This window comes from Podarcis liolepis, assembly GCF_965112155.1.
Source record: "Podarcis liolepis genome assembly, chromosome: 12".
Classification (NCBI taxonomy): domain Eukaryota; kingdom Metazoa; phylum Chordata; class Lepidosauria; order Squamata; family Lacertidae; genus Podarcis; species Podarcis liolepis.
In genome coordinates this window covers 44,774,643-44,801,713 of record NC_139563.1, presented here as the reverse complement: position 1 = coordinate 44,801,713, position 27,071 = coordinate 44,774,643, and the positions used below count along the sequence as shown (strand labels likewise).

Here is a 27,071-nt window from a genome sequence, read left to right as displayed (position 1 = left end):
ACGTCAACAACAACAAACAACAACGTCCCAGTCAGGGGGGTGGGCTGCACAGTGGCAGCCGGAGAGGGGTGGTGGCGGCCGCCGCCGCTTCTCCCTCGCGCCTCGCAGGCCCGCCTACATCCGGGTCCCTCGGCAACGCCGGGTGTCGGCCGCCCGGCCCCGCTCCTCTTTCTCCCTCATTGAAGAGAAAGGGAAGGCGTCGGGCGGCGTCAGCGCCGCGCTTTCCTTGGGAGGGGCGCGCGCCTGCCCTCTGCGCGCTCTTGCGACTCTGTGTGTGTGTGCGCGCGCGTGTGTACAGCGAAGATGGCGGCGGCGATAGGAGGGCGAGCCGGCTCCTACGGTTCCTCTTCCTCGCCGGGGCTGGGCTCAGGCTACGGGGCTGCGGCCGCTTTCAACGCCACGAGTAGCGGCGGCGGCGGCGGCGCGGACTCGCGAGCGGGTGGAGACGAGGACGACGGGCAGAATCTCTGGTAATTGAGGACGCCCCCCCCCTCACCCGGTCGCCTCGCCTCCTCAGAGAGGGACCGTTACTACCTGGTAGCTCCTCCCCATTCCTCTTACCCCCCCCCACCTGCACTCCAGTCCTTGCGGGCAAAGGTGCTTTCCTCGCCCTCCTTCCCGCACCTGGCGGATTCCCGAATCCCTTCCCTTCACGCCCCGCCTTTTGTTTGTTTTTAAGTGGGGCGTCCCGTGAACGGGGAAGGGGAAAGAAAACCCTTGTAATGCCCCCTCCGCCATGTTGCTGGTCCTCCCTCTCTGAGGTGAGCGGGGGAGGTTTGTCTCTTCATCCTCCCCCCTCCCCATTTCCTCCCTCTCTCACCCCCCACCCCCCACATCTCTCACCCTCTTTCCCCCTATTTCCCTCACCTCCCCATCTCCTCCATCTCTCCCGCACCCCCATTTCTCCCCGATCTTCCCCCTACACCCCATCCCCCCACATCTCTCCCCCTATTCCCCACATCTCCCCCTAATTCTCCCATTTCCTTCGTCTCTCCCCATCTTCCCCCTACACCCCATCCCCATCTCAACCCCCCCACTCCCTTTTCCCCACCTCAACTACTCCATCTCTCCCTCACTCCCATTTCCTCCATTTCTCCCCCATCTTCCCCCAACACCCCCCACATCTCTCCCCCTATTCCCATCTCCCCCTAATTCTCCCCACTTCCCTATCCCCATTTCCTCAATTTCTCCCCCATCCTCTTCTCCCGCTGCTTCTCCTCGCCTCCGCTTGACAGGAGCTTGTTTCTCTCCTGCTGGACCTTCCCTCCTGCCTCCTCACTGCCTTCCTCGTTTCTCGTTTGCCTCTGCAGGTCCTGCATCCTCAGCGAGGTGTCGACTCGTTCCAGGTCTAAATTGCCGCCGGGGAAAAACGTCGTGCTGCTGGGTAAGCGGCCCTTTCTTCTCCTCGCCTTGTTTCTGTTCTGTTTGGTGTGTTTTTTTGCCTGCACGTCTCGTTTCCCGTTTGCGATCGTTTTCACTTGTTGTTAATGAGGGTGGAGGGTGTGCGCTCCGAATTGCTGGCCACGGACCTCGTTGTGTTTGTAAGCTGTGCAGGAGGGAGGGGCATCCGCAGTGGTTCATTGATCGCACTGTTGCCTTCCCACCCACCCCCAGCCTTGTGCAGAAACTGGCAGTTTCCCTTCTGCAGAACTGGAAATGCACTATCGGCACACTGCTTAAATCCCTTTTCTGCTTATTGTTTCTGGTTACAGCTGCATGCTGTGTGGTACTTCAAGCCTGACTTCTAAAATCCATAGAGGCCTCTACTGTTTGTTGGCTGGCAGGCTAGGGGAGTGAGCTCTACCCATATGCATAAGGCCTGCCAAAGGCATTGTTGTCACATTATGTGTCAGCATCAGCCTGCCTCTCTGTTGCTGGCTTGCCTTATACCCTCATGGCTCCACCCATTTGATATGGTTAGCACCTCCTTCTGTTTTTTCTTTCTTGGCACTTAGAGGTGTTGCTTTCATTGGGGTGCTTGGGAGAAACTGAAAATTGGGTGTGTTAGGGTACATCTGCTGCATCAGCTGTTTTATTTTTGTTTCTTTGATGGGATGTCTTGTGCTATCTGCATCTAGTACTGACTGGTGTCCCTGAATAGGTTCTGGGTTTTGTCGTTGGAGAAGTTAGTTCTCTTACTAGCTTCCCCTGCAACATGGTGCTCTCAATAAGCTTGTTGCTTGAAACAGTAATCTTAAAGTGTTTATGAGTAGACCCACATGTGGGTAATCCTTCCAGCTGGCTTTTTCAAGCAACTCCTGGCTTAGTTTTCACACTTTGGGGGTGACATTGATGAGAATACTGTAACACTTGAAATTCTACGTACTTGCAGTCCTGGTTGTAAATAAACACACTACTGTACTACTAAATATTACAGAACAGCAGTGTACAAAGACAAGGAGGAATTTACCTCTTAGTTTACTAGAAAAGCTTAGGAAGGAGAGGTGATACAGAGGTAGGATCTTCTCTGTGGCAAACCCTTGTTGTGGAACTCTCTTATTGAGAAAAAGCTGTTACCCTCAAGAATAGTTTTTATATAACCGCTTGAAACACATACTTTCACACAGGCATTTCAGGAAAATCTGCTGAGTGGGCATGACTTTTTATGCTGCTGCAGAGCACTTCATTGGTTTAATGAAGTTTAAATTAATTGTTTCTTAGTTTCATTATGTGTCTTTACTGCCCTGAGGTTCTATGTGACAAAAGGGGGGCAATTTATGAAGGTAAATAATAAAGTTAAAAACTGAGAGAAACACATTGTTCTGCAAAACATGGAGTATAGAATGTGAAAGGACTGTAGACAAGGCCATAGAGAGAGCTAAAAATACATAATGTTTCATAGTCATAATAACATGCTATAGCCCTCTTACTTTGCACTACAAGTTTTTTGTGGCAGAGAGATTTTTAAAAATCAAAATGACAGATATTTAGCATGGATTATTTACATTATTTCATTCATAAAAAACATAGTATGAACTCTTTTTTTAGAGTTAGATCAAAGATCCAAACATTCTACTGGTTTGTATTCAACACTGGCTGATCAAGTGCTTCTGGGAAACTTGTAAAAAGAACATAGTGGAAAAGCATGATAATACAGTGGATGGATATTGATATTGCACTTTTAACTATCATGCCTTGTTGTAACCATTGATAGACTGATGTTCCCATAAACTTAACTTTTTAAAAATACTGTTTTTTGTGCAATTTTTTTACCATGGCAATGAATTCAATGAGTTAATTATGCATAAGCAACCATGGGATAAGATATGATGTCACCCCACCGCTATATCTTATGGGCTGGTAACTGATTAAAGAATAGGAAGCAGAGAACGGAAATAAATGGATAGTGCTCCAATGGAAGGATATAAGAAGTGGAGCCCCACAAGCATCTGTATTGGGACCAGTGCTTTTTAGTAAGTTAATACATGATATATTAGGGGTGAACAGTGAGGTCACCAGGTTTGCTGATGTCACAGAAATATTCTGTAAAAGCAAAAAGGGATAGCAAAGAGCTCCATGAGGACATCTCCAGCAGGTGAATGGGCAGTAAAATGGAAAATGCAGTTCAGTATATAGTGATGCACATTGGAGCAAAAAACTATAATGTCACATACACTGATGGGGAAGCAGGCAATGATTTACCAGGAAAGGGATTTGGGGTGTCATGGTAAGTAGCTCGCCTTTACCCATTGTGAAAAGGGCAAATTATCCATTAGGTAAAGGAATCTAATTACTGTATCTTATAATGCCTTTATATAAATATGTGGCACAGCCACACTTAGAATAGTCTAGTCACTGCGCCTCAGAAAGGATATTGAAGAGCAGAAAAGGGCAACCAAAAGTATCAAGGTGTTGGAGCAACTCTCCTATGAGGAAAGCTGACAGCATTTGGGACTTTTTAGCCTAGGAAAAAAGTGAGCGTGGTTGACTATGGAATTTGTTACCACAAGATGTAGTGATGTCCACCAGCTTGAATAATTTAAAAGGGGATTAAACAAATTCATTGGGGATAAGACTATCAATGGGTACTAGTTTGATTGAGGAGATGGTATATAGCTACCAGGGGCAATATGCCACTGAATACCAGTCACTGATAAACAATAGCAGTAGAGTGCTATCACACTCGTGTCTTGCCTATGGGCTTCTTAAAGGCATGTGATTGACCACTATGAGAAACAGGAAGCTGGACTAAATAGGTCTGGTCAAGCAGGGTTGTCAGTTCATTGGAAATTTAGTTCTGAGCATCCTAAGTTTTATATTTATACTCTCAGTAATTTATAACTTTATTAAGCCATTTAATGTTTATTTATAACTTATGCGAGGTGGGTGGCGCTGTGGTCTAAACCACTGAGTCTCTTGGGCTTGCCGATTATAAGGTCAGCAGTTTGAATCCACGTGATGGTGATGAGTTTCTGTTGCTCTGCCCCAGCTACTGCCAACGTAGCAGTTTGAAAGCATACCACCGCGAGTAGATAAATAGGTACCGCTGTGGCAGTAAGGTAAATAACATTTCCATGCACTCTGGCACTCGTCACGGTGTCCCGTTGCACCAGAAGCAGTTTAGTCATGCTGAACACATGAGCCAGAAAGCTGTCTGTGGACAAACACCAGCTCCCTCGGCCTGAAAAGTTGCCTTTGACTGGACTTAACTATCTAGGGGTCCTTTACCTTACCTTTAACTTTATTAAACCATTTACTTGACCATTATTTTGTCTTAAATTTTAAATTAAGATCTTTTCTATGAGAAAGGTACTAATTATTTTTATCATTATAGATCCCTGTTAGATATGCATGACTATGGGATTGCCAGTGAAGTTGTAAAATGCAGTGTGATGGCAGCATTGCCTGTTTTAGTTAACCAAGGTCTGGTGTAGTCAAAATGTTCACTATTGCAAGCATGCTTAAAAACTGGTCAGCCAAGGCTCCTCTTGTATCGGGAGCAATTTCTTTCTCTATCCATACCCCTCAGTTAAGAATTTTATTGGCACCAATAATAACTATGGAGCTTGTCAGTTGCAACCAGAGCAGTAGCCTCCCAGCAGTGATGTCACTGCCGTTACCAGAAGGAAAGGTGTTGTTCGGGCTGTGTGGATGCACTGGAGGCAGTACTGGATAAGGTTGGCCAGTGTGGTCCAACCCTGCTGCCATCTTGCCCCTTCCCTTCTCTGGCCTGGTAAGTGGCAGCAACTCTGCTGACACAGGAGGCTATTGCTGCACCGCCACCCCACCAAGCAAGCCACTTTGCAGGGCTTGTCAGGGCTCCCACTTTACCCTAGTTGTATTAATTAACAGGGAACTCTAGCTATCCTTGTGCTTAGTTTTGGTGCCTGTGCAAAGCTTCACCATAATAAAGAGAAGTGGAATGAAGTGATAGAGAGGGATCTGGTGGTGGAGTATGCAATTTTATGGCTCATTCCCAACCACTTAACTGTGCTTATGAAGTTGAAAAGCATGTCTATACTGGCGCTTATGATTGTTCTTTCTTTTGATTCATGCTCATCAAATAGTATTGGTTTTTTTTTTTTAATAAGATGATGTATTATAGGAGAGCACAAAGTTTACAGTGGTGCCTCACAAGACGAAAAGAATCTGTTCTGTGATTCTCTTCGTCTAGCGTTTTTTTCGTCTTGCGAAGCAAGCCCATTGACGGATTAGCGCTTTTAGCGGCTTATCGGCTTATCGGATCAGCTGATAAGCGGCTTAGAAAAAGGGGGGAGGGGAAAAAACCTGCAGGAACTCGCAAACATTTTCGTCTTGCGAAGCAAGCCCATAGGAGATTCGTTTTGCGAAGCACCTCCAAAACGGAAAACTCTTTCGTCTGGCGAGTTTTCCGTCTTGCGAGGCATTCGTCTTGCGGGGCACCACTGTATTTTTGAAGTGTATGTGCCTCAGAATTGAACCTGTTTTGTTAAAAGGCATTTTATCTTGACTTCTTTTTCCCCATAGCATCTGATTATACTGAATTTTTTATTTACATGAGGCTAGGTTAGGTTGTTATAAGCACTACATAATACCAGCAGGCATATCTTCTGCTACTCTTGTGACATAAAAACATAAGAAGAGCCTGCTGAATTGGGCCAATGATCCACCTAGTCCAACATCCTATTCTCCCAGTGTTTATACAGATGCCTGTCAGAAACCCACAGGTGGGAGCTGAGCACAAGAGCACTCTCCCCCCTTTGATGTCCAGCAACTGATATTCAGAAAAATGCTGCCTCCAACTGTGGAGGCAGAGCACAGCTAGTAGCCATTGATATTTAAGTTTCTTTTACACACTAAGGCCTAGGGCAGAGTATGGATGGAGGAGATTTTCATTGGGTTTGCATTTTTAAATGAATTGACCCAATTCACACATCCTGGATTAATAAATAGATTAAAGGTAAAGGTACCCCTGCCCGTACGGGCCAGTCTTGACAGACTCTAGGGTTGTGCGCTCATCTCACTCTAGAGGCCGGGAGCCGGCGCCGTCCGCAGACACTTCCGGGTCACGTGGCCAGCGTGACATCGCTGCTCTGGCGAGCCTGCACCAGCGCAGCACACGGAACGCCGTTTACCTTCCCGCTATAAAGCGGTACCTATTTATCTACTTGCACCTTTAAGGGTGCTTTCGAACTGCTAGGTGGGCAGGAGCTGGGACCGAAGACAGGAGCTCACCCCACCGCGGGGATTCGAACCACCGACCATACGATCGGCAAGTCCTAGGCACTGTGGATTTACCCACAGCGCCACCCACTTCCATAATAAATAGATTAGACCATAGTTACCCTTCAGAGTTTGCTTTTCTCTAGTTCTCAGCTCAGAAAAGTACCTAAATGCATATTTTAGCATGAAATATGTACATTGAGATAAATTGTGTATTTAAGTACAATTTAAATACAATCTTTTGCACAGACTTTAAAAAATGCAGGTCAAAGATGATGTGGGACAGATCAGACTCATAAACAAACACATGCAAAATTGGCACAGACTGGAAATAAACTCATCTGTTCATGGCTAGCACAGATGTAACAATCTCAAACTGATCAACCATGGTTTTATCTGCCCAATAATTAATTATATGGCTGCATGTTCTTTGTGTTCCAAGATTCAGTGCTGACATTTTGGTTTATTTAAGCCACTGTTTCCCATTACATCTTAACTGAGAAACTGTGATTTTATTCCCTGCTTCCTAACATGGTAAGGCAAGGGGTTAGAAGGGAACATGCAGGAATGTATGTGTTCTTGGGTCAATAAATGGTGGTTTAGCAGCCTAAATTTCTTACATATCAGCTGAGCAGATATGCCTTGCAGCTAACTTTAAAAATGATTCTTTGTAGCTGTTTTTATTTAAATGTTATGTACCCAAAACATTGTATCAATATTTGTGATACTAAAACTTTATTATCTGAAATTTACTTGTGCAAATTAGTTTTAAAAACACTAGGAATTGCCTATTTTGTGTAGAATACTTTATAAAATATATTCAAAAGTGTCTGTTGCTCTGCTTCTAGGTTAGTGACACCTCCAATTGGGCAATACAGTGGTGCCCCGCAAGACGAATGCCTCGCAAGACGAAAAACTCGCTAGACGAAAGAGTTTTCCGTTTTGGAGGTGCTTCGCAAAACAAATCTCCTATGGGCTTGCTTCGCAAGACGAAAATGTCTTGCGAGTTCCTGCGGGTTTTTCCCCCTTCCCCCCCTTTTTCTAAGCCGCTAAGCCGCTTATCAGCTGATCCGATAAGCCACTAATAGCGCTAATCCACTAATCCTTCAGTGGGCTTGCTTCGCAAGCCGAAAAAACCGCTAGACGAAGAGAATCACAGAACGGATTATTTTCGTCTTGCGAGGCACCACTGTACAGACTAACTTGATAGAGATTTTGGGGGGGGGGGTAGGGAAAGGTTAAAGTCAGTGTCTTCTAAGGGTTGTATGTTCCTACTAAGGTTATAGAAAATAGATGCAGAAAAGCACCTAGAAAACGGAAGATTTGCATATATAATGTGTAAAAGATCTGAAATGTGGGGTTGACAGTGAAGCTTCTGAGAACTTTGCCAGACTTCTCTGACCACACAGAAACTGACTACTTGCCTGCCAAAAACCCACATTTCTTAGACATATTACCACCAAAATATCACAATACCTCAATATATCATGATATATATCTGCGGGGGTGGAGTGCCTTGCTGGGCCTCCCTGCGGGGGCAGAGGGTACAGCCATACCTCCCTGCAGCGGTGGAGGGTGTGCCGTGCCTCCCCATGGCAGCAGAGGGTCCCGCTGTACATCCCCACAGTGACAGAGAGTGCGCTGCGCTTCCCTGTAGCAGCAGAGGGCTTTGACATGCCTTCCTGCGGCCGCAGGGGGTCCTGCCATACCTCCCCGTGGTGGTGGAGGGTGCACTGCACTTCCCCGAAGCAGCAGAGGGCCTTGCTGTACCTCCCCATGGCAGCAGAGGGGCCCACTATACCTCCCCATATGAATTATTAAAACTACAGTGGTACCTCGGGTTAAGTACTTAATTTGTTCCGGAGGTCCGTACTTACTTAACCTGAAACTGTTCTTAACCTGAAGCACCACTTTAGCTAATGGGGCCTCCTACTGCTGCCGCGCTGCCGGAGCACGATTTCTGTTCTCATCCTGAAGCAAAGTTCTTAACCTGAAGCACTATTTCTGGGTTAGTGGAGTCTGTAACCTGAAGCGTATGTAACCTGAAGCGTATTTAACCCCAGGTACCACTGTACAAATAAGATAGCAGCAACAGGACTTGTTCATGTGCTTTTCTTGCTAATAATGCAGTACACATGACAGAAGTCGTGTCTACATGGCAATGTTTGCTACAGACTACTATTTGGGCCAAGTGTCGTAAAGCAAAATACCGGTAAGTTTCACAGATTGAAATGGAAATATTACAAGAAATATATTTCATATATGTTATTAATAAAGTCCACTTTTAAACTTTTTTTCTAGGGGAAGATGGTGCAGGTAAAACAAGTTTAATTGGAAAACTTCAGGGAATTACTGAATACAAGAAAGGAAGAGGAATGGAATATTTGTACTTAAATGTACATGATGAAGACAGAGAAGGTAAGTACCAGTTCTGATAACAACAACAGTGAGTAATTATTCATTGCTTGGGAATATTCCAGATTTTTAAAACGTATGGCATTTTCAGAAGTCAGCAACTTCCAGATTCTATCTCCAACTTATTATCACTGCATTTCCTTGTTTTCTGTTCAGGGAAGGGAGTTTGCAGGCAAAGGAGGATGAACGGTATGGGGAGGGTGACTTCAGGGAGAATGAGTGGGGTTTTTTGCGTGGTGGTGGTGAGTGATGTTAACAATACCAGAGTGGGAAAAGAACTGAAAGAGGACCCTGCTAGATCAGACCAAAAGCCTACCTAGTCCAGCATTCTGTTCTCACAGTGGCCAGCCAGATGTCTATGGTAAGATCACAAACAGCATAACATTCACCTGCTTGTGAACCCCAGCAACTATCACTTGGAGGCATATTGCTTTTGATATAGGAAGTAGCATAGTCATCAGGACTAGACAGCCATGAATTTGTATAACCTTCCCTTAAAGCGGACCATCAGAGCATCTTCTAGGAGCGAATTCCATCGTTTAACTACACATTGTGTGAAGTTCTTCAATTTAATTTGATGATCCCTAGCTCTAGTGCTATGAGATAGGGAAAGAAAACTGTCTATTGACTTTCTCCACACTTGTACACTTCTATTACAGTGGTACCTCGGGTTAAGTACTTAATTCGTTCCGGAGGTCCATTCGTAACCTGAAACTGTTCTTAACCTGAAGCACCACTTTAGCTAATGGGGCCTCCTGCTGCCACCGCGCCGCCGGAGCACGATTTCTGTTCTCATCCTGAAGCAAAGTTCTTAACCTGAGGTACTATTTCTGGGTTAGCGGAGTCTGTAACCTGAAGCGAATGTAACCTGAAGCGTATGTAACCCAAGGTACCACTGTATATCCTTTCCCTTACTTGCCTTTTCTAAATTAAAAAAGCCCTCAATTTGTAATATTTCCTCAATTTTGCCTCTGGTCTCTCACCTTCTACTTCCCGTTTCCCTTCTCCCCTTTTATCCTAAATCTTCCCAACCTATTTTTCCTTTAGTCTTCCTGCCTTTTCCTTTTATATTTCTCCTCCTCTCCCTCCTTTCTCCACTCTCTAAAATTTCTTTTTGTGTGCTCTGAAATACACATAAGAATCCATATTGTGTAGCTTAGAATACTGCAAGCTTTAGAAACCTGATCAACATCAAGATTGTCTCACCAGGCATATTGCTAGTCAAAAGATTTAAAAACCGTGCTTGAGAACTATCTGCTATCCAAATTCATCCAAGAGTTTTAACCTTTAACCATTATCATTCTAATAGTATATTTATAAATACTAGCAGTGAGTACCAATGGTAGTCATATTTCAGGAAGAGCCATTTAAATCAGTTCATTGTTTTTAATGAGTGAAAATAACTCATTTGGATATTGTCCACTGATAATAAACTATGGTACATGTTAAGAACACCTTATTTATGCTTTTTTTACAGATCAGACACGATGTAATGTATGGATACTGGATGGTGACCTCTATCATAAAGGTCTACTTAAATTTGCATTGGAAGCTATCTCTCTAAAGGACACTTTGATTATGTTGGTGGTGGACATGTCTAAGCCATGGGCTGCTTTAGACTCTTTACAAAAATGGGCAAGTGTTGTAAGGGAGCATATTGACAAACTTAAAATCCCTCCTGAAGAAATGAAAGAAATGGAGCAAAAAAGTGAGTACATACACTTTATAGATGCTAGAAAAATATTTATTGAATTCATCTTTGTGTTAATGTACGCTTTTGTGATATGTTTGTCTATTACAGGAAATGTAATGCCAACATGTTTGTCAGCTGATTTAACTATATTCACTCTTATGCTTTATAACAGTTTTATAAGGGGTTTCTCTTGACCATGCGAATTCTCATTATAATATATAGTATCTAATGTATGTAGCATTATCTTTGCAACCCGTCTTGGGAATGTCATGGTTTAGCACATGATAATAGATTCAGTTGAATATTTGTTGTCAACATAAGATATTTAAATCCATTGTAAAACTTTGTTATATGAAATTCAGTGCCAGAGCAAAAAAGTTAATTACATCTTTTTAATTCTGCTAATTTTTAGCTTTTAGCTTTAATAAGGCTGATATGTTATCTGGACTTGGGTGCACTAAAATGTTAGTCATGTGGAAAGGGTGATTCAGTAGGCTCAAAACTTCTGAAAGCAAATATTACTAAAATCTGTTCTGCTACAGCAGCTCATTTTGTGCATGCATGGAGCTGTTGAGAGCTTCTCTATATAGTTTTTGATATGCAAATAAAAGAGAAGTCCTTACTCATGCAGAATCATGAACATTGGCTTGCTATATCTATGGAAATTGATCCCATTTTTTTCTTTCTTCTTTTGTAGTCTAGTCTCCTGTGCCAACCTTTAGATTGTAAGCTCCTTGAGACAGAGCCCTGCCATATTGTGTATTATTATTATTATACACACACACACAGTGGTGCCTCGCAAGACGAAATTAATCCGTTCCGCGAGTCTCTTCGTCTTGCGGTTTTTTCGTCTTGCGAAGCACGGCTATTAGCGACTTAGTGGCTATTAACGGCTTAGCGGCTATTAACGGCTTAGCGGCTTTAAGAAAAAGGAAACAAACTCGCAAGAACTCGCAAGACGTTTCGTCTTGCAAAGCAAGCCCATAGGGAAATTCATCTTGCGAAGCGACAAAAAACGCAAAACCCTTTCGTCTAGCGAGTTTTTCGTCTTGCGGGGCACCACTGTACATACAGTGGGGGGCGGGAACACCTGCCCCAGCCGCCGGGCTTCCTAGCGCTGCTGCGAAGCCGGGTGGGGGGGCGGGAACACCTGCCCCAGCCGCCGGGCTTCGTAGCGCTGCTGCGAAGCCGGGCGGGGGGGCGGGAACACCTTCTGAAGGCGGGCGGGGGGCGAAAGTCTTTGTCCCCCCTGCCTGCCTTCCCAGGGGCTTTTAAATCGCCCCAGACAGCGGAGAAGTCCTCCGCTGTCCCGGGGTTTTTTAAAATGCTGGGGGTGGAAAGAAAAGCCCTTGTCCCCCCCCCCCCAGCCTTCAGAAGAGGTCCAGGGACAGACTGTCCCCGGACCTGGTCTGAAGGCGGTTTCCCTAGGAACGCATTAATTGATTTTCAATGCATTCCTATGGGAAACCGTGCATCGCAAGACGAAAAAACCGCAAGACGAAGAGACTTGCGGAACGAATTAATTTCGTCTTGCGAGGCACCACTGTATACCTTTTTCATACTCTTCTAAGCAGCTTCCTAGGATAGAAATTTCCTTTATAAAAGAAAATAGAAATGCTTTGCCTTCTAAATTCAGTGTACCCTGTACACGCAGGGGTGAAGAACTAAATTCAGGCCAAGGACCACATTACTCTAGTGGAAAGCTGACAGGAACTGCATTCCAGCCTCAATAGTGTTTTTAATGAGACCTACACATTGTTAACACACCATAACATTAACACACAAAAGTCTTTCTTTTTGGAGATGGAAGTATATATTTAATTTTTAGTATTTACTCGGGTTTCATTTTCAATGTTCTCCATAGACTTTTGTTTTTATAACATTTGCTAAAGTGTGTTGTCAAGCTTTTTTCTGTTCTGACTTTACCTAAGGCACAGTCGCAACACAAGAATTAAAATAACATCAAAGTACAGTTGAACTGTGAACTGTTCAGAGTCACCAACTTCAATATGCTCTTGCATCACAAAAATTGCATCCAATTGCAAATTACTTGGGCACTTTTTGTATATTTGCAGGAAGCCCACCACTCTCTCTCTCAATACGTTTTCCCTTCTGCAGCTGGTGTTCTTGTAGAGGAAGGAGCTGTTTGTATGTTTTACACACCATCACAACACAGCCCCTTTACTTCCCTACTTAACAGCTGATGGTTAGGGGGTTTCTGCTCTCTTCACTGTGCAGTGAAGTGCATGTCACAAGACAATGTTTACATTCCACAGTCAGAGTACTGTTGGGTTTTCCCACGGGAATGGGAGACTGGATGTGACGTACACTGGTTTCCTGTTTTTCACACCTCTCTTGGTGTTCTTTGTTCCGAGGAGAAGGACGGTTGCTTCTCTGCTCCCGCAGAGGCAAGATGCATGTTTGTAATCTCTCAACACTGAACTGTAAATAAAGCAAGTTAAGCATGTGGCACGTACTGCTCATCATTCCGCTGAGTACAGGACTCTGCAAATACAACAATTTAGAGGGCCAGCTGAATACAGCAGGTTCCTTGCCCCTGCTGTACATATTCTGCATTATGTAGCAGGTATCTGAAGGACACATTGCATTAGCAAAACCCTCATTGCAAGCTAGTGAAAGGAGTGATCTTTGAAATAAATATGGGGTTTAAATAAATGTTACATACAAATATGCATATAAGAGCACCAAAACAGAGTTTCTCGTCTTTTCACCCCTCTGTTTTAACTTTAAAGCAAAGCAGCTCCAAGAGAAGATTACTCAGACTTGGATAAATACTAGGAAGGAAGAGGTGCTTTGTCCCCTACCAGCTCCTTTTCCCAAATCACACCTTTCTGAAGTGGTTCATAAAATAATGTTTGTGCTTTGACATGTACCTTTGGCCCATAACATGTACTGAGCCTCTTAATGTAACTAGTCAGTTCCTTGTAATTACTATATGGGCTCTACTATATGGCCCTACTATCTGTACACATTTCATAAATATGATCTCTTTTAATTTTTGTGTTCTTCCTGTATTTTAATTGTTGCAAACTGTTTTGATATTTTGTATGAAACTGTAATACAAATATTTTTAAGATTCCAGCTGCTGAGAAGAAGTTGGCTCTCTAAAGTTAAAAAACAAACAAATCCTTCTTAGATTAATCCCAAAAGAAGATTATGGTGGTATGATAGTGGAAGCTTGCATGTGTTGTCAGGAATCTGATTGTCTTCTCCATCCTACAAAAGAGGCCTTCTAAATTCCAGGCTTCAGGAACACATCCGCAGCCTAGGCAGCCCTACGGGAGGTCCGGCAGGGATGTCTAGGCTGCGGATAGCAGCCTGCTGCCCAGCGCGAGGGGCGCCCTGAAGCAGAGCGCCCCCCGCGCCAGGCAGACATCCACAGCGTGGGGAGCCTTGCAGGAGTTCCCCGCAAGGCTCCCCACGCTGCGGATAGCAGCCTGCCGCCCGCGGGGGGCGCCCTGATGCAGAGCGCCCCCCGCGCCAGGCAGACATCGGCCAGCCCCACAAGCTCAGGGGACAGCAGGGAGGCGCAGTGCCGCCATCCCGCTGTTCCCCGACCTGGTTCTGTTTCCCAGACCTACTTTTGGGGGGGAAATAAAGGGAATTTCCCCCCCTTTATTCCCCCCCCCAAAAAAACCTAGGTGCGTCCTATGGGACGGAGCGTCCTATGGGACGAAAAATACGGTAACTTAGCATCTTTTTAAAATGCCAGACTCTAGATTTACCAGTCTTCACTGAAACATTTAGAATGCAAATTCGATAACCTATTACATCCTGTATTTGACATAAACCTTACAGAATTTGGGTTAAATAAAATAACTACTGCTGCCCTCATGGTTAAAAAACAAAACAAAACCCTAAAATGTTGGGTTTGTCACTTTATATCTACTTATATATGTTTTATCTATTAACTAGCTTGCCTTAGTTATTAACTTTTGCTGTCTATTGTGCAGTATAAACTTGTGCCGAAGAACTTAGTTACAAGTAGAGTATATTTCAAAATGTTTAGAACTATTAATTGAATTAACATTGTTCTTTTGAAAGACTGGTTTTTAAATTTTGCAGCTTCCTTAGATCCCTGATTGTTTGTCTGTCTGTCTGTCTGTCTGTCTGTCTATCTATCCCTATGTCCTTTTAATTGTGTTTGTGGGAGGGGGTTATTGGTTTGTTTTTGATTTTATTATGTATTTTGTGTACTCATTTTGGATTTTTATGTTATGAACCGCCATGTCGTCTTTGGATGGAGGGTGGTATACAGATGGTGATGATGATGATGACGATGATGACGATGATGATGATGATGATGATAATAATAATAATAATAATAATAATAATACTTCTTTGAGTACTTAGGAAAACATAAATTGACATTTTAAAACTGGCAAAGCTAAATAGAATTAAAAGTATTTGGTACAAATACAGACTCCCAGGAACAAAGTACTTGCTTGATTCATTTTTTTCTTTCTTATTTCAGTTGTAAGAGATTTTCAGGAATACACAGAACCAGGGGAAGACTTTCCAGCTTCTCCACAGAGGAGAAATACTTCATTACAGGAGGACAAAGATGACAGTGTCATTTTACCGCTGGGTGCCGATACACTAACATGCAACTTAGGCATTCCTGTAGTAGTAGTTTGTACAAAGGTTTGTTTCATGTTTCAGATTATGTTTGTACATCAGAATTTTTTAAAATGATTTTTAATTTCAAATAACAAGACATATCTATACAAGGAAAACAGAGCTTCCAGAATATTTTTTCAAATGGGGTGGGAATACTTCTATTAAATAAAACCATTTTCAATACTGCACATTGGTTTTCCATCAGCTTAAGTATTCTTCACTTTCTCAAGTGTAATATTTAACACATTGAGCAACTGAACAAAGATTCTTTGTACTGCCGGTATAGATTTTAATTAATAGTCTGAATTCCACAAGACTGTATAATGGATGGCAGCCTTGATATAAAAAATTAGAAAGTTATTTTAACCATTTTTTGCCGTATAACAAAAATATAACAATGTCATTGCGTAGCACCCATTGGAGGAGTTGTAGTACCACATCATAATCCTGGATTTTCATGAAGTCAGGGTAGGGTAGGGGAACAAAAGTGAAGGCAGGTTGCACAATAGTAGGGCCATGGCATGGAAGTGAGAAGGGAGGACCATTGAGAGGGAAAAACTCACAGTTTAAAATAATGGCAGAAGTTTGAGTGAAGCAGGGATAGAAGGAACTGAGGCAAACAGTGGAGGTTTGAGTAAACTGGAATACTCCACATCATTTATCCCCCTCACATGAGGCAGCTGAAGAACGAAGGAGGGAGAAGTTTGAGTTCTGCAAGGAGGGAGGGCCATTGAAAAGTTAAAATTAGCTATAATTTTAAACATTGCCAGAGGTTGAAGTAAAGCAGTTATGGAGAGGCACTGGGAGGAAAATGGCAGTTTTAAGCTGTGATAGAGGTTTGAGTAAAGTTGTCTGGAAGAACCATTAGTCTCTAGTAAGTGGGTCAAGGAGTGCAGCTAAGTTATTATTTAAACTAAAAACTTCGTTGGAATTTTTCGGGAGGAATATTCTGCTGTTTATTCTCTATATTTTCTCTATATTCCCTAAATATTCTGTTGTTTATTCTCTATATTTTATCACCTGTCTTCTCTATATCAGAGAAGGGTGATCAATCTTCCCATGCAGTAAGAAAATGCATACTAGACAAATTCTTTAGAATATATTTTATCCTATAAATATTTTAACAAGTTTTACCAAATGCCGAATATTGGTTCAGGTTTTTATTTATATCTCTTGTATTTCAAATTTTTATGTTCTAAATCTTAATGGGCTAAGTTCCCAAGAACCATAAATTAGTTCCACATGCCCCAAGAAGCCTGAATTCCTAAAGCCATCCCGAGGAGACTTTCAGTTTCTAATGTAGCATCAAGCCAACAGTGTGTGAGAGATTGCCATTAAAAAGAAAGAATGAAAAATGCTGCTGAGTGCATTGTAGCCCTGGAATGTGCTGAAGTAGCTCTTTGGATCCTGGCCTTCATGCATAGATTCCAGAAAAAGAGAAATATTAAGATATCTCTATAGAAGTTTTTCACATTGGATGTAGTAAAATGCAAGGATTATATATTTCATAGCTAATATGAACAGTGGGAATTTCTATAATTGCAATGATGGTAAGTTTCAGGTGCAATCATGATTGAAATTGCATTATTATTATTATTATTATTATTATTATTATTATTATTACTCCACAGTGTGATGCCATTAGCCTGCTGGAAAAAGAGCACGATTACAGAGATGAGCACTTTGACTTCATTCAGTCGCACATCCGACGGTTTTGTTTACAATGTATCCTTTAAAATGCAGATTTATTATTAAAATTACAACTGGATTAAGATAATCTGAGAAGCCGCATGATTTGCTGGGTCATCTTTTATCAAGTCACTGCAAGCCTTGGACTCTCATGTAATCTGAATGATAGTGATAAGTGCTGAGTTTAGATGATCATCCCTCTGTTTACTAAGCTAAGATATGAATGGCCTTTACAGACCCTCTGTAATTGCACCAATAAACCTCTATAATCAACCATAGTTTCCAATTTCATCCAAACCAGGAAACTAGGTTAAAGTATAGTTTGAATTGGTTTAATAGCTTGGTTTGTTCTTGAAACCATAATATCCCATTTTGCAAACTGGTTAGTTAAAGGCTTCCTGGTTTGTTTGTTTGTTTGTTTGTTTGTTAGTGTATGAGTTTAATATACAGGCAAAAACTTCCTATCTCAGCTCACAAAGCCTGGATATAATGTTGTCTGAACCAATGGCTCTGTGAGAGTTGATAAGCAAAGCATATTTGGTGGTGCACTTATGTGCCATGGCCCAGAATTATTTCAGGGATGCCCAAGGACCTGGCCATGCCTAGGGGAATTTTTTTACTTCAAATGGTAATCTATATCAGAAACTGCATTTTAAATAATCTATTTCCAAAGTGGTTATCTGTGTGGGATGAAGAGCTGCTGTTTGAGGAATACAATGCAAAAGCATTCCCCTGGGCATGCAGAATAAGCTTTGCTGTTCTTTGGAGTCTGACCCTGTTACTACCATTTCATAGCAATTATATTGTTCAAAGTTAGTTTTGACAAAGCACATACAAATGCTGTTCTTCAGTAATTGGCATTCACACCAGAACTGAAACATGGTGATTACAGTATTAAGCACAGCAATAATTACTGGTATCCTGTTCTGCTTCCAAGACTCTCAGGGAAATAAACACAGCTAGGCATGTGCCTTATAAGTCAAGATGGGAAGCTGGATAGCGCCTAGTTATTTGAAAGTTAAGATGGGTGCTTTATGCAAAGGATATCATTTCAGTGAAGGAAAAGCTATATCCCGTGTAGATAGCAGCAAGTTTGTCCATCACAGGGGTGATTGAACATTTTTCAGCTTATGACTAACCCCTTGCATTTAGGTAGGTAGAGCTATCAGACGCAAATAAATGCAAACAACCAATTCTGCCCTCCCCTCTCCATCCCAAAAGTCTGTTAAGAACCACCTGAAAACCCTTAAGAGAACTGGCTTTCCTTGTCCTTTGCTCCTCCCAAGGAGAAAAATCAACATGGAGCTACAGGGCAGGGAAGAAGACTCTTAAGTATCAGAACATCACAAAACCAGTGATGTCAACAAAGTAGTTGTCGTGTAGGTGTGAAGCCTTCATACCTACATGGAAGTTTGGCTAGTGTAGGAAAACAGTGCAAAAGTTAGGAAGACACCCAATTTGTCTTTTAACAGAAATTGTTGATGAAATGAAATTGCTCTTCCGCTTGAGAGTTTGGGCAAACCTGCTTTCCCCTAATAGTTTATGTGTCAATGTTTGGCTTCTATACTCTGGTGCATGCTTTACAAGAGGAGGTAATATACACAGATATTTTTAAGTAAGTCATCACACACTTAATGTTATAACACTTTGCCGCTGGATGAATGTTACAGAAGTATTAAAGTATCACAAATAGTTTCTTGCCACTGCTGAGCAGAAAAATACATCCGTGTTTTCTTTAACAAATAACTCAGATGGTGCAGCACTTATTTACACTTCAGTAAAGGAAAATAAGAATATTGATTGTGTGTATAAATTTATTGTCCAGAAATTATATGGATTCCCCTTCAATGTATCTGCTTTTGTTGTGGAAAAAGATGCAGTATTTATGTAAGTTACTTAGTTATTGGGTGTCTTGCATTATAAAAAATATAAGTGTTTCATTGTATCCCTAACCCCTAATAAGAGTGCTCTTGTTCAGGAACCAAGCCTGTCTGAAATAAGAGTATTGTAACAATGTTTGTAGTTCAATGGTATGGTAAAATTTCAGCAGGTGGAAGAGGAAAAATGACTACTGTTTTATCTTTTTCCTCCCTTCTGTGCTATATTTAGTGCTAAGGACTTTCAATTCCAAACTAAAGTGCTTTATTATTATATTTTGGGTGGGGGTTGCAAAAAGAAACGAAACCTCTTCCCATGTTTCAGGGGGGATTTTTTTAACCTCATGGTGAGCATCCATCTTGGACTTAAATTGAAAAATAAAATTCCTTCTCTGCCTTAAGAAACAGGGTTCTTTGTATAGGATGGGATTGGACAGAAGGTGAACCAAACCTTGAACAACTGAAATTCAAGATGTGACACTGTATTTGCTTTCAGTCCTGCAGGATGGGACAATGAAAAGAAGATAGGAATATTACATGAGAACTTTCAGACTTTAAAAGCGGGTGACAATTTTGAGGATATAATAACAAAGCCTCTGGTCAGAAAGGTAACTGTTTCCTGTGTTTAGAAGAAATACCTTTAATTTAACACATTGCCTTGTTAGTGATCGGTGGGGTGGCGGGAATTTGTAACACTGATTGCTCAGTGCAGTGACAACAACTCAAGGAAGCTTATCACTGATAACAGCATCGTAACTACTAACGATAAACTGGCCATCTCTATATTAATTTAGTCTACATAGCTGATCTAAATGTGTAATAAGGTTTGTCAAATAAATTAGTGTCGTTTATTATGTGCCTTCACACTACATGACAACAAAGATGCAGTTTTTAAGGAGCTGTGCCAGCTAAAAAAAAATCTGCACACAATAAAGCAGGCAAAATGCCATTGCCTAATAATATATTATAATGAGCCGCAGTGCAACGATCTTGAATTACAGACATAAGAACAGTCCTGCTGATCAGATCAGCAGTCCATGTGTTCCATCTTTTTTTATACAATAGCTCAGCAGGAATAAAAGCAATAGTTCACCCTCATTTGTCTCCAGCAGCTGGTATTCAGTGTTACTGTCCACATTCAGACATTGTGTTTGAAGATAAAACAAGTAGGGGGTGTGAGGCTGCATGTGCCAGCTCCACCTGCCCAATCCCTGACTTTACTGCTTTGAATAAGGAGGTCTGAAAGGAGCTTCTAAGTGCATTTTGTTGAACATGCTTAAAAACCTCCCTGTGATCAGGAATCATGAAAACACAGGTTTCTTGATCATAGAGGTCTCTAAGTGCATTCTGCTGAATGTGTTTTGAAATCCCCTTCAGACTTCCCACTCAATATGGGACAGCAATATTGGAGGCAGGGACAGTGCATATGCCCTGTGAACCCTATTTGTGGTGGTGTTTCATATTCAGACGTAATATCTTGAACACAGGAGATCTCTTTAGTAATCAAGCCGAATGGCAGAGCTTGATAAGCATCTCAACAGCTGTAACAAAGCTGTAAATCACCATTGTGAGGTGGAGACCTATCCTGACTCCACAGCATATTTTAATGTCCCAATAAAGGATAAGAGCAAGGCTTCCCTAGCACATCTCAAGAAAAATGTATTACTCAGGTGGGTAGAGACACTTCCAGAGATAGACTGGGTCCAAGCTGTACAAGGCTTTGAAGTTCATAATCAATACTTGGAAACTGGGCTTGGTAGCGCATAGGCAGCCAGCCCAGGTGAGCCAACTAATGTGTTCTTTGTAGCCAAATGAATGGGCTGCTTCATTGTGCACTAGCTGCAACATTTGAGCCATCTTCATGAGCTTTTCATCCACTTGTTCCAGTAAATATTTGTGATTGTGTTATTTTGAAAAAAAATTAGTTGGACATCTCTTAATGGCTTTCCCCCCTTTATTGCAGTTTGTACATGAGAAAGAGATAGTAGCAGAAGATGACCAAGTATTTCTTATGAAGCAACAGGTACATATTCATTTAATCTACATTTCATTTAAACTAAGATTAAATTTGTGTTGGAATTTGCCAACAACTTTTTGTTCCAAAATTTCTCTTTCATTTTGTTTTTCAGTCTCTGTTAGCAAAACAGCCACCTACTGCAGCTGGAAGACCAGTGGTTAGTAGTAAATACTTAAATCCTAATAACTTAGCAGTACATTTATTTGGATCCAATTTTGGTGCTCATTTTGGTGAAGTATTTCATACTCTGGTAACTTTGATATCTGTAGCTGAAAGCTTGCTTGCTGCTATTAGGCTTCAGTCCTGTACCTACTTACCTGGCAACAAGCCCCACTGAACAAAATGGGACTTATTCTCAGATATGTACAAGGTTGGGCTGATAATGGGTTGTATCCAACGAAGTCATCCTGTTTGCACAACTTTGTCGGGTACAGTTCAGTGCCTTTATCAGCTTTTTGTATTAAGAGTGTTTTGCAGAAAAAATTCCCAAAACATATATTATAATGTGCAGATTTTTCAAGTTACTCTCTGGGGACATGGAATACAGTGCTAGTCAACATAAGTGTGCATTTCAAAACTTTGTCAATTTCTAAATGTGAATGCCATGAAGTAAATTTGGGGATTGTTTCTTTCCCAATAGAAATGATTACATATTTTCCTAGCCTAGAAAATATTTCTTAAAAGCCTGCCATAGGCTGTGCCTGACTTTTCTGTAATGCCCTTCATCTGATAAAACTGGGGTGTTTGGGGCAGTGGAATCGCATTTTTCCATAATCTTTTAAATAAGTATTTTTGTAGTTGCTTTTATAGACTAAGTAGTCTATAACTGCTTTCTTTTTACCAGATACTTCTTAATCTAAAGCTAATTAATTAAAAAAAATTTTTGCTATGAATATCTCATAACTTAGAAATGTCCCTCTCAAAATGGAACTGACAGCTCAGCATTTCAGTCGAAGTACTTCATTGTATTTTCTAATTCTATGTAGGATACCTCACCGAGAGTCCCTGGAGGATCCCCTAGGACACCAAACAGATCAGTTACTTCCAATGTTGCCAGTGTTACAACCATCCCTGCTGGATCAAAAAAAATAGATCCTAGTATGAAAGGTAAGACATAATAATAGTTTTGCAACCTAATTATTCTAAACATTGACATCCTGATAGCAAAATGTTGCATACTTCCCCCTTTCTAAAATAATTTTACTCTATGGAGTATTGATAACTTTTAAGCTTCAAACTAAGGGAGGCAATTACTTATACTTTAATCGGATTAAATTTGCTGAAATTTTGAGATGAGGATTTCTTTTTAAAAATAGGAAGTGTTCTTGTGAATTGAATGAAATAGAAGTTCTAGTTCATTGCGTATTTCCCCTATTTAAGAGTTTGCGAGAAATAGCTATTAAGTAAACACTAGAAATGTGGTCCGTTGAAGAAAAACTGTTCTGGTAGTTAAGCAGTGACTCACTGTTTCTAATGTACTCCCCGGGATGTTGACATTTATGTTCAGCATGCAAGGTAATCACTTTGATATGGTTGACTTCCTCAGTGGGTTAGATCCAGACTAAGTTAATTGAACTGGAGTCCCCTAAAAACGTGAGACAAGATAGTCAGAGTTTTATTTATGGGTGACCTTGGGCTAGTCACACTTCTCTCAGCCTCACTCACCTCACAGAGTGTTTGTTGTGGGGGAGGAAGGGAAAGGAGATTGGTAGCTCCTTAATGGGAGTGAAAGGCGGACTATCAAGTCCAAACTTTTCTTCTTCTTTGGATCGCACTGAAATCAATGTAACAGAAGGTGAATGAACTTTATTACGGTCACAGACCAGGATTAAAAAAAAGCATATGGATAAAATAGCAGTTAGGAATTTTTGACCGATAATTGTTAGGGCAAATGAGGACAGGGAAACAGACATAAAACATCTGAATAAAATACAAGATTAAACACAGATAAGGGATGGATAAAAAACTGATAATTAAAACAGATAAGAGCTAAAAACCAACAAAGACACGCAGTTAAAACAACTGTAAGAGAATAAGAACAGAAGGTGATTTACATCTGAATCCAGCCCTGTGTGTTTAGTATTGCCATTTCATGTTTTAAGAGCTCAAATACAATTAATATGCATTATCAAAATATCTGGGGTGTAACTTCTTTTCAGCTGGAGCCACAAGCGAAGGAGTGCTGGCTAACTTTTTCAACAGTTTGCTGAGTAAGAAAACTGGCTCACCTGGTGGACCTGGTAGTGTTGGCAGTCCCGGAGGAGTAGGGAGTCCTGGAGGTGGGGGGGGCAGCAACTTGCCACCATCTGCAAAAAAGTCAGGTAAGAACAGTATAAACAGTATATAAAACATTTTGGTATTACATAGAATGGACACTCCAAGCTACATGCAGTTTTTTGCTGAAGCGAGTCTTTATACAGTTGTGCCAAATGTATGACATAAAAAAATCATTTAAAATATTACTTACTGTTATTTATCTGATCTCACCTTATAATGTTGGGTGCTGGGTAGGATCCAGGATCCATACATTCCTGTGCATATTGGATTGTGTGGTATTCCGTGTACTAACTGTCTCTGAATTCCCAAGATAGATGGTGCTGTTCCCCTTTGACAGTCTCACTCAGCTATGGGGGAGTGGGTGGGTGCACAGGACTGGACTGAGTTTTGTCATTTTCCCAAAACAAATGATGGATCCTGTCAAAACCATTTTGGATGTGTGTGTCTGAACCTGATAAAGAAGGATCACTATGTGAGCAGTCCTTCGTACGAAATACAGTGGTGCCTCGCAAGACGAAAAGAATCCGTTCTGTGATTCTCTTCGTCTAGCGGTTTTTTCGTCTTGCAAAGCAAGCCCATTGAAGGATTAGCAGATTAGCGCTATTAGCGGCTTATCTGCTGATCGGATCAGCTGATAAGTGGCTTAGCGGCTTAGAAAAGGGGGGGGGGAGGAAAAAAACCAGCAGGAACTCGCAAGACATTGTCATCTTACAAAGCAAGCCCATAGGAAATTCGTTTTGCGAAGCACCTCCAAAACGGAAAACTCTTTCGTCTAGCGAGTTTTCCGTCTTGTGAGGCATTCGTCTTGCGGGGCACCACTGTACATTATCCTTCCTTTGCATGTGTGGCCCCTTTGTAATGATATCTGTGTGCAGATAGCCCTTGTTTGATCAAGGAGCAAGTTGATTATATGCCTAAGGGAAAGCATTCACAAATGTTTGCCTTAGCAATATCTGAACCCGCACCTTTCTTGAGTCCTCTGTGGTTGCTAGAGAACTTGGGGTATTGCATCAGGGTTTGGAATACACAACCTGAGCATCATGTAACCCCCGGATAGAGTTATGGCACTGAGATATGCACAAGGCACATAATGGGTAGCCGGGAAAAACATTAGGTGTACCAGTGTAAAAACCTGGACCTTTCACAAACTCTTAAAGTTTTACTTGCATATCATATACAGTGGTACCTCGGGTTACATATGCTTCGGGTTACAAACACTTCAGGTTACAGACTCCGCTAACCCAGAAATAGTGCTGCAGGTTAAGAACTTTGCTTCAGGATGAGAACAGAAATCGGGCTCCGGCGGCGCGGCGGCAGCAGGAGGCCCCATTAGCTAAAGTGGTGCTTCAGGTTAAGAACAGTTTCAGGTTAAGTATGGACCTCCGGAACGAATTAAGTACTTAACCCGAGGTACCACTGTATATGGGATATATTGGTCTTCCTTACTGTCCTTTCTGTATGCTATGAGGAACAAGCTAGGGGCCTTTAAGTAAGGAAGTTGAAGCAGATCCAGAGGTGAAAGCCATGGATGTCACATCATTATTCAGCTCAGATTCTGTCCTGCATTCATGGCATTCTACCTGTATGAGCAGACGACTCACACAGAGAACATATGGCTGTTCACATATATTGTAGGTACACTGTGTCTGCATACATGGTGGCTAAATGTGGGGGGTTATACCCCCCAGAACTGCTCTTTTCTCATGTGTTGGTGTAGATCCATTTGATTGTGACACTTGTTTTGCAGACTTGTAAGCAAATATACTTTCCTATCAAACTTACCCTAAGACAATTTAGCTAATGGTAGTAAGAGCCTTGAATGCAGAGTACTGTAGTAATTAATGTTGGAATTACATGATCTCCTGCAGTGGGACTGAACCTGTTGTGTGTTGTGTTTCACCTTAGTTTTAGCCTGCCTTTGTGTGTGCTACTTGTGAAAAACATTTAGCTTAAAATCTTGTGTTATGTGCCCTCCTTTATGTATAGGCCAGAAGCCTGTCTTAACGGATGTTCAAGCTGAACTGGACAGAATGTCACGAAAACCAGATCTGGCCTCTCCAACAACACCTACATCCCCCACAGAAGGTGAAACATCTTGAAGACACCAAATATAGCCATTTATTCGATTTTCTGGGATAATTTAAACTTGCCTCTGCCTCTTCCTTCTGGGACTGGGACTAGGGAGCTGAACACGTTCAGAGAAGGACAAGCAGTTGATGTCTTTTGTGTTGCCCAACTTTGTAAAAGGGAACTGTACAGATGGAAAATTATCACACAATGTAAGACTGCTGTTCACAGTACAATGTGGCATTCAGAAATATCGAATTCTGAATTTTGTTTAAAAGTCAGTGTAATTCTGTAAAATTGAAAGTGTCCACTTAATCATTTGTAATGCAAAAGGCTGCTTGAAGAGTTGGAATGGTGATACTCAACATGGGCACTTAATTTATATTGATCACCCAAACTTTTTAGTTTAATGCAATTTTGCAAATTAACCTCGAGAGGATTTACTAGTTTTTGTTGGAAAGAGATGGATCAACTGTTGTTCTTTTGTGCATCATCAATAAACTAACTCAAATAAAATTTAACACTTCATTTGGAATATGACTTCAGACTGTGCTGGTCTCATTTGAAATCTAAACTGTATTGAACAAACTTGAACTCTTAAACAAGAACATATTGTTCTATTGAGGATTTCCCACCAAGCTCAGTGTGGTCTTTATATTACTAGGCTTAAAGCTGAATAAATTTTGGAATTTAATAATAAATGTTTCCAGTCTAACTGGAGAAGGTCCTGAAACTAAATTTGCTGGAAAACTTTGGAGCATGGATGTATGTTGAAAATAGCAAAGGTTGCTCTCAAATTAAACAGTATAATCACCTGCAGATATATATGTACAATAGACCTACCATATTTTTCATTTTTAAGGGTATATTAGTTATCCATAATCAAGCAATTTCTTCTCAACATATATTTTTATTTATTTCATAAAATTTATACACAACTTGATTGTAAAAAAAACACCTCAAAGTGGGTTACAAAGATCTAAGTTGTTTCTCAATACATTTAACAAAAAGCCATGCTGATTTTTGCCTTTGATAAAGCCTACATCTGTTTCACACGTACCTCTTAAATAAGCTGTCTTCCGGATCAGTTAAATAATTGTCAATACTTCTATAAGACAGTGTTGTATTCACTGTTTCTTGCACAAAGTAATATTTCTTCCTTTAACAAAACAAAACTGTTCTCTTATAGGACTCCCAATTGTCTCACACCAAGAAACTGATTAGGTTAGTACCTGCTTATCCTTAATGATTCTGTAGCCTTTGACGCTTTCAGGCCATTCACTGGACTCCAAACCAGAATTTCTAACAAACGCCTGTCAAATGCATAGATGTAATTGCAAATGAAATGCTGTAATTCGTAAAGGTTAGATTCTGTTTGCTTTCAGAGCAGAACCTTTGCCACAAGACCCTACACTTTATGACAACGAGCGGTTAACTGGTAGTTTTCATTAAGATATACACGGGTTGGGAACCGTACAGCTACTTTAGAATTGTCCACAGTCTTGTGTGTCCTCAGTAGATTCCACACCCTCCTTCAAACACTCAGCCATGACGGCATATTCAATGGCTTTTGCAATTCCCCTCACTTTCAAAAGCCATGTAGCATGTAAGGATGCTGAACAAAGAAACAAGTCCAAAACACTCTTGCACATAGACTGGCAATGACCTGTAAGTAGATCCATGTGTTTATGAATACTTTGAGCTTGTTTCTTTGAACAGAAAATAAACATGGAAGAAAATAAACATGAATATG

General features: G+C 41.4%; 1 protein-coding gene across 1 annotated transcript; it reads left to right on the top strand.

Moving 5' to 3' along the window:
* Nucleotides 1–19: 19 nt before the first annotated feature.
* On the top strand, nt 20–25,858 carry DYNC1LI1 (dynein cytoplasmic 1 light intermediate chain 1). Its single transcript, XM_083468306.1, has 13 exons — nt 20–470; nt 1,311–1,384; nt 8,944–9,060; nt 10,535–10,765; nt 15,246–15,415; nt 17,023–17,116; nt 18,832–18,967; nt 19,454–19,565; nt 20,921–20,980; nt 21,087–21,131; nt 21,961–22,081; nt 23,134–23,295; nt 25,238–25,858. The coding sequence occupies exons 1-13, from the start codon at nt 304–306 to the stop codon at nt 25,348–25,350; spliced, it is 1,602 nt and encodes a 533-aa protein (XP_083324432.1). The 5' UTR covers nt 20–303; the 3' UTR covers nt 25,351–25,858.
* The last annotated feature ends 1,213 nt before the right edge of the window (nt 25,859–27,071 follow it).

Coding starts and splice junctions, on each gene's coding strand:
- DYNC1LI1 (XM_083468306.1), top strand. CDS start 304: ATGGCGGCGGCGATAGGAGGGCGAGCCGGCTCCTACGGTTCCTCTTCC. Junction 19,566..20,920: donor CAAAGCCTCTGGTCAGAAAG/GTAACTGTTTCC, acceptor CCTTTATTGCAG/TTTGTACATGAGAAAGAGAT. Junction 22,082..23,133: donor AATAGATCCTAGTATGAAAG/GTAAGACATAAT, acceptor ACTTCTTTTCAG/CTGGAGCCACAAGCGAAGGA.